The following is a 12,622-nucleotide window of genomic DNA, read 5'->3' on the forward strand; positions in this document are numbered from 1 at the left end:
TGAATGGTTGTGATGCTAGGTAACCTTTACTAATGTTATCACTGACACACTTGGTTTTTTTCAAAAAGCACATCTTCATGTTACTTTTCAATAAAAAGCTTTCTAGAACTTCAATTGCCAGCAGGAGATTATATATGAAACATCAATTTACTTACCTATTAATTCAGCGACTGCACTAAATGGCCAAGTGTGACTTGTAGAATTTGTATGTAAAAACTTCGGGCAAAGCTGAAACAAATCAATGATTCATGTAAATTAATTAAGGTCTCACTTTTGCAAATAGAAGCCAAAATAATCTTCCATCACAGTATTAACACCAAGATCAAGCAAAAATGACTTAACTGCTTGTGCCAGGAGATACCTGGAAGATAAAACCCAGATTCGATTCCTGCAAAATGAGGCTGAAAATCAGCCAGTTTCTCATTAAGATGGGCGACAAACTCCTTGCCTCCTTGGGCCCACCAATCCAGAGTCATATCAGAAAGGGCCCAATTCCAAAGTGCCCCACCCTGCTGGACCTGCCTCAAAATTGAGAGCATTAGTTGCTCAGGTGTGTCCCACTCTCTGAGACCCCATGGGCCCTCCAGGCTCGTCTGTCTATGGGATTCTCCAGGCAAGAATACTGGAGTAGATGGCCATGTCCTCCTCCAGGGGATCTTCCAGATCCAGGGATCGAACCTACATCTCTAATGTCTCCTGCATTGACAGGTGGGTTCTTTACCACTAGAGCCACCTCAAATTTACCATGAGATAAAACTAAGACTTTGTCAAAGGGATATTTTCACCTTTTGTGCATTAAGCTTAATAAACATATCTATAAAGTCCTCAAACAATGTCAAGTAACAGCTCAAATGCAACAAACATCCTTGACTTCCAGAGATTTTGTCTGATTCATCGTAATAAAGTATGGAAGAGTATGTTAATCATACAGGGCACTCTCTTAATCCTGACTAATGTAGATATCAAATGTGTAAAAATGCACAAATGGTTTAAAAAGGCTGAGGCTTGGATATTTCAATATGCAGAGAATTTTCATGAAATGAGGACTTTTCTGTGTTCATTTTGAACAGATTATCTCATATTTAAGGAAGAAAAAAGAGGCAATTTAAGTGTTTCATGTGAAGAGCCTAGAGATATGACTATAACCAAACATTTGTAGTGTTCAGCTGCTGCCACAAGGTGTCAGAAAAAGCTCTGCTTTTCCTCTGTCCACCCTCGATTTTAGACAATCCTCAAGCATGTTTACCATCAGGTTGAAGTACACATGTGAGAAAAGGTATTCTGTACAAGAGTGGTTTGCAAACTGGAGTATATGGAATTCTGACTTTCTACAGCATTTATCTATGTAATAACGGTGTACAAGGAATTTCAGAACTTCCTAAAACAAAGAGTTTTTACAAAGAAAATCAATTTCCAGACCTTCATCTTCTACAAGAAACCTCCTGTCAATTAGTCCACCCGAGTCCTATCCCAGGCCCTCCTCTTGTGCAACCATCACTTCTCCATTTATAAAAGAACACTCCTCAGCCATTCTAAATCCTACTATGGGGTATGGTCTTGGGGTGTCGGCTACCAAAGGAAAGAATGACTAATCGACACCAGAACCCTTAGAAGAGTTTGTCTTTGTTCTCTATTTTATGAATTTGTTAGGTGTGAAGTCTGGAGTTAGAAATTGGGTATTCTGCAGCAGATGCAGGTTTGATCCCTAGGTTGGGAGGATCCCTTGGAGTAGGAAATGGCAAAAATTCCAGTACTATTGCCTAGAAAATTCCATGGACAGAGAAACCCAGCATGCTACAGTCCACAGGGTTCAGATAGCCGGACACAACTGGGCACAAATGACACTGGGGTGAAGTCTGGAGTTAGAAACTGGGTATTTAGGTCCCTGTTGTAATACTTGGATTTTAGATATCTGGCAGACTGTGTGCAAACTGTCAACTTTCATTTAATGACTTCATTCTACACACCACCTCCAAAAGTTGGTACACATTGTTTCCTGGGTAAGAGTCCCAGCGGAACAAAGCAAAGAAGGCATCAGTGAAAAATGATGAATGCTAAACAGTGGCTTTTGGTGTATTTAAACACAAGCATTATGTATAGCTATTATTAATTCTCATCTCTAAAACAATTAGCTGGAAAGAATAACTCCCTAGAACAGCCAACACACACACACACACACACACACACACACACACAGATGATACACACCGATCACACACACACAGAGCCCAATGGAATATCTTTAATTAGACTCATGATCCTGATCGCACACACACAGCCTCTGGAGTATCTTTTAACTAGATGTGTGATCCTGATCCCAGGTAAGCAACTGAACCTTCTGTGCCTCAGGTTTTATCGTCTGTGAAAACGAGGATGATAGTAACAGCAGCTTACCAAGATGTTAGGAGAATTAAATAACTTAATATTTGTAAATACTCAGAAGAACACCTGGGACATAATAAGCATTATAAGTGTGTGTTCTTTTTTTTTTTTTTTTAAGGTAAGCATACCGTTAAAGTCCCAGGTGGAGCAGTGGTAAAGAATCCCAGTGCCAAAGCAGGAGATGCAAGAGACATGGGTTCAATCCCTGGGTCAGGAAGATTCTCCTGGAGTAGGAAATGGCAACCCATTCCAGTACTCTTGCCTGGAAAATTCTATGGACTGACGAGCCTGGCAGGCTACAGTCCATGGGGTCGCAGAGAGTTGGACACGACTGAGCGACTATGAATGAACTATGAACATACCTTTAAAGGCACAACTGAGCTCACATATAAATAAAGATAATACTCAAGGGCCTCAAGTCAAGAAGAAATTAAAAACAAAAATAAGATTTGAAAATAGGGATACCCTAGGGACTAGAGTGGGATGCTTAACTGGAATATGAAGGTTTCCATTTTAATGGTGACTGTGGATTGGAAATATGGCAGAGAAGCATGTACTTGAAGGTAGCTGCCCCCTCCTACCTCAATACAAAGGAGGGCAGGGGAAATATGCCCAATGAGAAGCTTGTCTGTTTCGGTCTGCAGTCAAGGTTAAAAAAAAAAAAGTGTACCATAAAGTTCTGTAAAGAGGCACGCCTTCACTTGGGTTAAGTGTTTCCATTTAACCTGCAGAACCACTGTGGAGACACAGCCTCAACCAGACCGCACACGATTCTCTGGGTCATTACTTGGGGAATATCTGAGTACACAGTCTAAAATAACGTTTAAGGAACAATCCGCCAGGAGAAAACATCTGCAGACAAGACACAGTAGTCCTAGTGCACCCCCAACTTCAACATTGGGAGAAAGAAATACCAGCCTATCAAACTGCTGCTGCTGCTCGCTTCAGTTGTGTCCGACTCTGTGAGACCCCATGGGCTGTAGCCCGCCAGGCTCCTCCGTCCATGGGATTTTCTAGGCAGGAGTACTGGAGTGGGTTGCCATGCCCTCCTCCAGGGGATCTTTCCAACCCAGGGATCGAACCTGGGTCTCCTGCATTGCAGGCAGATTCTTTACCACTGAGCCACCAGGGAAGCCGTATAAAATAAGAATCCCTTGAAATAGCTAGACCTTTAAAAAGTAAGACTCCCCTCCAAAAAACACACAAAAAGGGAGATGCAATGAAGACCATATATTTTAAAGAATGAACAGAATTTTTAGAATCAACAAACGGTCCCAAATTTTAAAAATCCTTTAAATATAAGACTTTAAATGTGGACGCCTGAACACACAGACAGTGTTTACCTCGGCTCCCTCTTGGAGCTGCTACCTAACGAAGGAAAGGGAGTGGGGGTGCATAAACACAGGAGAACAAAAAGAACCAAAGCAGTGATTGACAACAGTAGACAAAATAGCAGCTTGGAAACTGGAGAGTACAGAGCAGTGACAACTACTTCAATATCCTGGAAAGAGCTAAACCCAAAGCCTGCAGGAGACGGGAAAACCAACAAGTAGGTCAGAAACCTTGGCAATCCCAGGAAGATTTAGGAAATAAGACTTTTGCTCCTTTGAAGTCAAAGATACTAGATGTCATATGAAAAATGGGAAAGGCTGAAAGTATTTAAAGAAGAAAGATTCCCAGATCCTTTTACCCTGAGCAAGTCCTTCAACTACACTCAGCAAACCATGAAAAGACAAGAGGTCTGTTCTCTGGAGAAACTGATGGCCATGGACTCAGAGAAAACCAAAAACAGGTGGATTAAAAGCAAGCCAGTCAACAGTTCAGAAATAAATAGTCAAATGACTTTCCACAAGGGTGTAAAGACCATTTCATGAGGAAAAGACAGTTTTGCAACAAATAGTGCTGGGAAAACTTGATATCCATAAAAAGAATCAAGTTGTACCCTTGTTGCTGCTCAGTCACTAAGTTGTCTCTGACTCTTTGTGACCCAATGGACTGTAGCACGCCAGGATTCCGATTCCCTATCCTCCACTATTTCCCAGAGTTTGCTCAAGTTCATGTCCATTGTACCGATGATGCCATCCAACTATCTCATCCTTTGCCACCCTCTTCTCCTTTTGCCTTCAACCCCCTTCATGGATCATACCCCTCTCGTGGCGAAGGGGCTTACATAACTCAGTGAAGCTACGAGTCATGCTGTGGAGGGTCACCCAAAACAGACGGGTCACAGAGGAGAGTTCTGACAAAACACAGTCCACTGGAGGAGGGAATGGCAAACCACTCCAGTATTCTTGCCACAAGAATCCCCTGGACAGTACAAAAAGTCATACCCTTCCCCTACACCATAAACAAAAATCAACTCAAAATGAATCAAAGACCTTACCTTCAGGGCTGAAACTCTAGAATCTTTAGAAGAAAACACAGAGGAAACATTTTATGACATTGGGTTTGGCAATGATTTTGACATGACACCAAAAGCACAAGAAACAAAAGAAAAAATAAATTGAATTGTACTAAAATTTAAAACTTCTCTACATCAAGTGACACATTCTACAGAGTGAAAAGGCAACCTACAGAACAGGGGAAAAAACCCAGCAAATCAAGTAGTATGCAAAATATATAAAGAATTCTCACAACTCAATAACAAGAAGACAATCAACAGATTTAAAAATGGGCAAAGGCCTCAAGATATTTCTCCAAAGATGCTCAATATCTCTAATCATTAAGGAAATGAAAATCAAAACTACAATGAGATACCACCTCACACTCAAAGGCATGATCATTATTAAAAACAACAACAAAAAACCCCACAACAACAAAAACAGAAAATAACAAGTATTGGAGAGGCTGTAAGGCAACTGGAATTCCTGTGCACCCGACCACAGGACTAGAAAAGGTCAGTTTTCATTCCAGTCCCAAAGAAAGGCAATGCCAAAGAATGTTCAAACTACTGCACAATTGCACTCATCTCACAAGCTAACAAAGTAATACCCAAAATTTTCCAATCCAGGTTTCAATAGTATATGAACTGTGAGCTTCTAGATACTCAAGCTGGATTTAGAAAAGGCAGAAGAACCAGAGATCAAATTGCCAACATCCACTGGATCACAGAAAAACAAAGGAATTCCAGAAAAACATCTGCTTCATTGACTATGTGAAAGCCTTTGTGTGGGTCACAACAAACTGTGGAAAATTCTTAAAGAGATGGGAATATCAGACAGACCATCTTACCTGCCTCCTGAGAAATCTGTATGCAGGTTAAGAAGCAACAGTTAGAACTGGACATAGAACAACAGACTGGTTATTGGGAAAAGAGGATGTCAAGACTGAAAATTGTCACCTTGGTTATTTAACTTATCACAAGCTGGAATCACGATTGCCAGGAGATACATCAACAACCTCCAACATGCAGATGATACCATTCTAACACAGAAAGCGAGGACAACTAAAGAGCCTCTTGCTGAGGGTGAAAGAGGAGAGCAAAAAAGCTGGCTTAGAACTGAACATTCAAAAAACTAAAATCATGGCATGTAGTCACATCACTTCATGGCAGATAGGCAAACAATGGAAACAGAGACAAACTTTATTTTCTTGGGCTCCAAAATCACTGCAGGCAGTGACTGCAGCCATGAAATTAAAAGATGCTTGCTCCTTGGAAGAAAAGCTATGACAAACCTAGATAGCGTATTAAAAAGCAAAGACATCACTCTGCTGACAAAAGTCCGTACAGTCAAAGCTATAGTTTTTCTAGTAGTCATGTACAGATGTGAGAATTGGACCAAAAAGAAGGCTGAGTGCCAAAGAATTGATGTTTTTGAAATGTGGTGTTGAGAAGACTCTTGAGAGTCCCTTGGAGAGCAAGGAGATCAAACCAGTCAATCCTAAAGAAAATCAACCCTGAATATTCACTGGAACGACTGAAGCTGAAACTCCAATACTCTGGCCACCTGATGCACAAAGCCGACTCACTGGAAAAGACCCTGATGCCAGGAAAGATTGAGGGCAGGAGAAGGGGACGACAGAAAGTTTAGATGGTTGGATGGCATTACCAACTCAGTGGACATGAGTGTGAACCAACTCCGGGAGATAGTGAAGGACAGGGAAACCTGGTATGCTTCAGTCTATGGAGTCAAAAGGAGTCGGACACGACTTAGCGATTGAACAACAAAAATGGTGAAGCCAGTGTGGAAAACAATATGGAAGGTCCTCAAAAAATTAAATGTAGATTTACCATATGATCTAGGAATTTGACTTCTAGGTATAAACTGAAAAGAACTGAAAGCAGGGTCTTTTTCCCCTTAACTGAAATACAGTTGATTTACAATGCAGTGATAGTCTCAGGTATACAGCAAGGTGATTCTGTCTTATATGTATTTCAAAGTGATTTTACATGTATACATATATATACACACACACATATACACTTTTTCAGATTCTTCTCCAGTATACGTTATTATAAGATATTAAATATAGCTCCCTGTGCTGCTGTACAGTAGGTAGGTCCTTACTGTTTGTTTATTTTGTGTAAAGTAGTGAGAGGAGGGTCCTGAAGAGATATTTGCACACCTGTGATCAGAGCAGCATTATCCTAACAGCCAAAGTGAAAGCAACACAAATACCGACTGATGAACAAATGAACAAATGTGGCACACTTGAATATACAGCGGAATGTTGTTCAGCCTTAAAAGGGAAGGAAACTTTAGCACACGCTACAACATGCATGAACCTCGAGGACGTTATGCCGAGTGGAATAAGTTAACCATAAAGAGACAAATGATGTATGATTCCACTTATATGATGTACCCATAGATGTCAAATTCACAGAAGGTAAAATGGTGGCTGCCAGGAGCTGGTGCAAAGTGGAACGAAGAGTTATTTTTTCATGGGTTCAGAGTTTTAGTTTTGCAAGATGAAGGGTTCTGGAGACTGGCTGTACAACAATGTGGATGTACAAAACACTACTGAGCTACAGGCTTAAAATGGCTAGGACAGTAAATTTTATGTTATGTGTAGTTTACCACAATAATAAACAAAAACCAGGTGAGCAAACTGAACAACGTGACACTCCCATCTCCTGTCCCCTGCTGAGCTACCAGAAGAGCCAGCAGCCAGGATTATCTATGCCATGGCTGGAGACCAGATGCAGAATTCCCCTCTGGGAAAAAGGAATGATTTCTAAAATTTTTATTTGGCTCTTTTACAATTGTACCATGCTACTCTGAACAGCATTTTCCCCCCTCACTTAAAAAAAAATTATTTTAAAAGTTATTTTATTGTTGTTTAGTCGCTAAGTCGTGTCCGACATTTTTGCAACCCTGCAGACTGTAGCCTGCCAGGGTCCTGGGTCCATGGAATTTTCCATGCAAGACTACTGAAGTAGGTTGCCATTTCCTTCTCCATGGGATCTTCCTGACCCAGGGATCAAACCCAGGTCTCCTGCACTGGTGCACAATTGCTCAGTCATATCCGAATCTCTGCAATACCATGGACCGTAGCCCACCAGGCTCCTGTGTCCATGGAATTTTCCAGGCAAGAATACTGGAGTGGGTTGCCATTTCCTTCTGCTGGGATCTTCCTGACCCAGGGATAGAACCTGAATCTCCTAAGCCACATGGGAAGACAGATTTGGGGAATGATAATTCCTTGCTTTTTGACTGCTTTTTTCCCCGCCCCCGTTGTCCTATTGAACTCCTGCATTGGTAGGTGGATTCATTATCACTGAGCCACCAGGGAAGCCCCAAAGTTATTCTGCTGCTGCTGCTGCTGCTAAGTCGCTTCAGTCGTGTCTGACTCTGTGCAACCCCACAGACCAGACGGCAGCCCACCAGGCTCCACCATCCCTGGGATTCTCCAGGCAAGTACGCTGGAGTGGGTTGCCATTTCCTTCTCCAATGCATGAATGTGAAAAGTTAAAGTGAAGTCGCTCAGTCATGTCTGACTCTTAGTGACCCCATGGACTGCAGCCTACCAGGCTCCTCTGTCCATGAGATTTTCCAGGCAAGAGTATTGGAGTGGGGTGCCACTGCCTTCTCCAAAAGTTATTCGAAACATCCTTATTTTCTGGTCTAACATTTTTATTATCTAGGATCAACAGACTCTGACACAGAGTACTCCAACGACAAGCTGGCTCTTCCTACCTGATCACCCAATACTGAAACCCACCAAACGACAAGCTCTATTCAGGTATGAACATCCAGCTTTTAGTGTCTCATCTGGAAACATAAGCACACTTGAGAATGTTAAAATTAGAATAAAAAACAACACACAGTAAAAAGAACATAAAGAAGACAGAGGCAATGCAGTGAACAAAAGAAAACTTCAAAAATACTATGAATAATACAGCCAGTGACAAGAATAAATATTTTGTTGAGTTTTTTAAAGATATTCGGAGAATAAGACAATGTTTCTAATAATTAAATTCATGGTAAAAGGTAGGAGATCAAATGGAGAAAATGTTTTTAAAGATATTCGGAGAACAAGACAATGTTTCTAATAATTAAATTCATGGTAAAAGGTAGATCAAATGGAGAAAACGTTTTTAAAGATATTTGGAGAATAAGACAATGTTTCTAATATACATGGTATAAGGTAGGAAATCAAATGGAGAAAATCTCCCCAAAAGAAAAGAAAAAGCAGTGAGAAAACAAAATGAACAAAAACAGAAAAACAGACAGGAAATTGCTGTCAAAAATCTGAGAAAATTTCCCTGATATTATTACAGGTTTATAGCCTAAGTACTAGAACAATGTATTGCAGGCGTGCTTAGTCACGCAGTTGTGTCTGACTCCTTGAGACCCCATGGACTGTAGCCCAGCCAGCTCCTCTGTCCATGGGGATTCTCCAGGCAAGAATCTGGAGTGGGTAGCCACGCCCTTTTCCAGGGGATCTCCCCAGCCCAGGGATGGAACCCAGGTCTCCCTCATTGCAGGTGGATTCTTTACCATCTCAGTCACCAGGGGAAGCCCAGTATAATGCATAGGACTCTATTAAACAATAAAGCATGCCTTGAAAATTCTGACAAGAAATCACTTCTAATCTAGAATTTCAAGCCCAGCCAGATTATATGTAAAGAAAGAGCAAGGGTAGCATAAACGTATTTCCAAGAAAAGACACATAAATGTTCTTCCCATGTACTCTGTTCTCAAGAAGCTACATCTGTTTTTGGAAAAACGGACAGGCTTCACTGTTAACAGTAACAAAGACAGCAAATATTTACTGAGTATTTATGGCAATCAGAGGACTGTTATAAGACTTTTATGTGTATTGGCTCAGTTTTTAAAGCAGCCCTTTTAGGTGGTAAGATGATTATTCTCTCTTCAGGTCACACATCCAGTTATCTGTCAGACTTTGAACCCAGGCACGTGGGCTCCAGAACCCATGCTCTCAGTCACTAAGCTATTGGTGGCGGCCAAGAGTAAACCCCAGAAGAGGAATATGTGATAGGAAGGAGAAACAAAGAAAAGGGGAAGGAGATGTCCATAAAAATGATAAAGGGAAGTCCCCAATTCACAACTGAGCCAGCAAAAATGACAAAATTTGGGTGTGCTTGAACACATCTGGAAAAAATTTTCCAGTTGTCTGAAAGTTTGGATGAAAGAGTAATCAGTACAGAGAAAAACTAAGCAAACAAATACAAATCAATTACTAACTTCAAGGAAAACACAAAGCTATACAGCAAAGAAAAAGCAATCACAGTTTTGGCTGGCTCATTTCTGAATAATGCTAAGAGTGATAATAAATCATATGGTAATTCAACCAAAAGAAAAAGTGAACTGAAGAGTGTGCGTATGTGTCACTTAAATCTATAGCAGGATTTCTGGAAAACAACAAAATGGTATCAGCATTTACTTAGAATCATGGAGGCAAAAAGCAAAACTTTAAGTTTCTGTCACTCTGCATTCCATTTCAGAATTTACAGACCTAATGATTTTTTTAAATTTGCACACATTATGGGTGTCACTTTATGTTCTATGATTTTTGACAAATCCATAAACAACATCTGAGAGCTATACCAAAGGGATGATCAAACCTTCAAAAATGAAACTATTTATGGGAACGGAAATATCTATTTCACATAATTTTCATGTTACGAAACATTATTCTTTGATCTTTTTTTCCCCCAACCATTTAAGGATCTTGTAGCCATACAGAAACAGGTGGCAGGCTGGATTTGGCCCATAAACTGCAGTTTGCCAACTCCTGTCCTAAAGCAACAGACCACTTGGAATACAGTCCACAAGCTGCAGATAGATTTCCAACAGTGAGCTTCAAAACAGTCCGTATTTGCCACAAAACAAAGATGTAGCACATGGGCAGCTGCTGCACCCAGAGAACCAGCTAACCGCAGTGCCAGTCTCTCAAGATGGTACTGACCCTTATCTTTGCTCTCTTTGTCTTCTCAATCCTGAAGAGACAGAGACAGCAACTTGGGAGGGGCTGGGGAGTGGGGAAGAGAATCAAAGTACAGAAACAGCAAGGGAAAGAAAACAAAAACAAAAACAACCCAGTTCACTTTTCCTCACCAGTTTTCTGGACCAAAATTTGGCCCAATCTGAGGGAAGGAGCGGGCTTCGTAATTTAACAATGCTAAAGTGGTTAGTCGCTCAGTCGTGTCCGGCTCTTTGCGATCCTATAGACCATAGCCCTCAGGCTACCTTATCCAAGGGGATTCTCCAGGCAAGAATAACTGGAGTGGGTTGCCAAGCCCTCCTCCAGGGGCTCTTCCCAGCCCAGGGATCGAACCCAGGTCTCCAGCATTGCAGGTGGATTCTTTACCATCTGAGCCACGGGGGAAGCCGGGTGATTAAACAGTGAAAGTGCAGGTAAAGTCTCTCAGTCGTGTCCGACTCTTTGTCACCCCATGGACTGTAGCCTGCCAGGCTCCTCCGTCCATGCGATTTTCCAGGCAAGAATACTGGCTGCTGCTAAGTCACTTCAGAATACTGGAGTGGGTTGCCATTTCCTTCTCCAGGGGATCCTCCAGACCCAGGGATAGAACCCGGGTCTCCCACACTGCAGACAGACTCTTTACTGTCTGAGCCACCAGGGAAGCCCAGATTAAACAGTACCTGAGGCTAACTGGAAAGCAACAGGATATGCCCAGATTCACTCCGGTGAATTAGCAACAATGTCTAAGGCCAGCGGTAAGAAAGAATAAAATTGCTCTCTGTATTCCATCTACTAAATACAAGCTCATTCAATAAACCACTTAGGAACCAAGGAGCCTTTATTAAAGATATGTAAAGAATACTCATAAACCAATTTAAAAGTTCCCCTCAAAAGAAACAGAAAATAGAAAAATGGGCAAGGAATATGCAGGGCTGTTTTTTTTTTTTCTTTATACGAAGGTTTCTTTTAACCCAAAATCAAAAGGGTGAATGAAGTGTGACAAACTTTCAGCTTCTCAGTCAAACGTAAAGCAAAATTTCACACTCATCAGGAAAAAATGTTAAAAGTCAGAAGACAGCAGGGGTCTGTTAGGAATCTCGCCAAATGGAAGTCAAAAGGCAAAAATACCATTTTAAAGCAATGCTATTACCATTCGAATAATGAGACTGGCACAGCCATTCTCTGGCCTGAGCAAACACCCTGATGAGAAGAGGTATATTTTTGCATAACAAGGCCAACTTTTTCAGGAGAATCGGGTAGGGGTTCTCTGCCACACTCTTGAGGCAGAGAAAATTTCATTTATTGTGTGGCTGCCCCCCCCGGAAAAAAAAAAAAAAAACAAAAACGCACAGGTATAAAACACGCTCAAGGATTTCCAAGAGGCCGAGAAGCTCCGGAACGAGACACCGCCAGGAGACGAGACGGGGCAAACCGGGAGAGCTCGGTGACCACCTAGGAGCGATCTGGATTCCCGATGGATGAAGTGGAGGGAAAAGTGAAGTCGCTCAGTCGTGTCCGACTCTTGGCGACCCCGTGGGCTGTACAGCCTACGAGGCTCCTCCGTCCATGGGATTTCCCAGGCGAGAGTACTGGACTGGGTTGCCATTCCCTTTCTCCAGGGGAATCTTCCCACCCAGGGATCGAACCCGGGCCTCCTGCATTGCGAGCGGACGCTCCGACCGTCTCAGCCACCCAGGGAAGCAGGAGGGAAGGCGGCAGGAATTGAAATGAATGAGGAAGACGAGTCCCAGCTCGCAGCACCCCGGGGCCAGCCGCCAGGACGTCAAGGCCGCGGGGCATTTCTGGCCGCCGACGGCCACTCCCCCCGCAGTCCGGGACGCTCCGGGGGCCC

General features: G+C 42.2%; 1 protein-coding gene across 1 annotated transcript in view; it reads right to left on the bottom strand.

The window, feature by feature from the left end:
• Positions 1 to 12,622, bottom strand: part of MORC3 (MORC family CW-type zinc finger 3) — a 42,458-nt gene that overhangs the window by 29,394 nt on the left and 442 nt on the right. Inside the window, exon 2 of the mRNA XM_010834843.1 lies at positions 156 to 228. Coding sequence (XP_010833145.1) covers positions 156 to 228 — 73 coding nt within the window. The remainder of the gene's footprint in view (positions 1 to 155; positions 229 to 12,622) is intronic.

Source organism: Bison bison, unplaced genomic scaffold, assembly GCF_000754665.1.
Source record: "Bison bison bison isolate TAMUID 2011002044 unplaced genomic scaffold, Bison_UMD1.0 scf7180017864037, whole genome shotgun sequence".
NCBI lineage: Eukaryota > Metazoa > Chordata > Mammalia > Artiodactyla > Bovidae > Bison > Bison bison.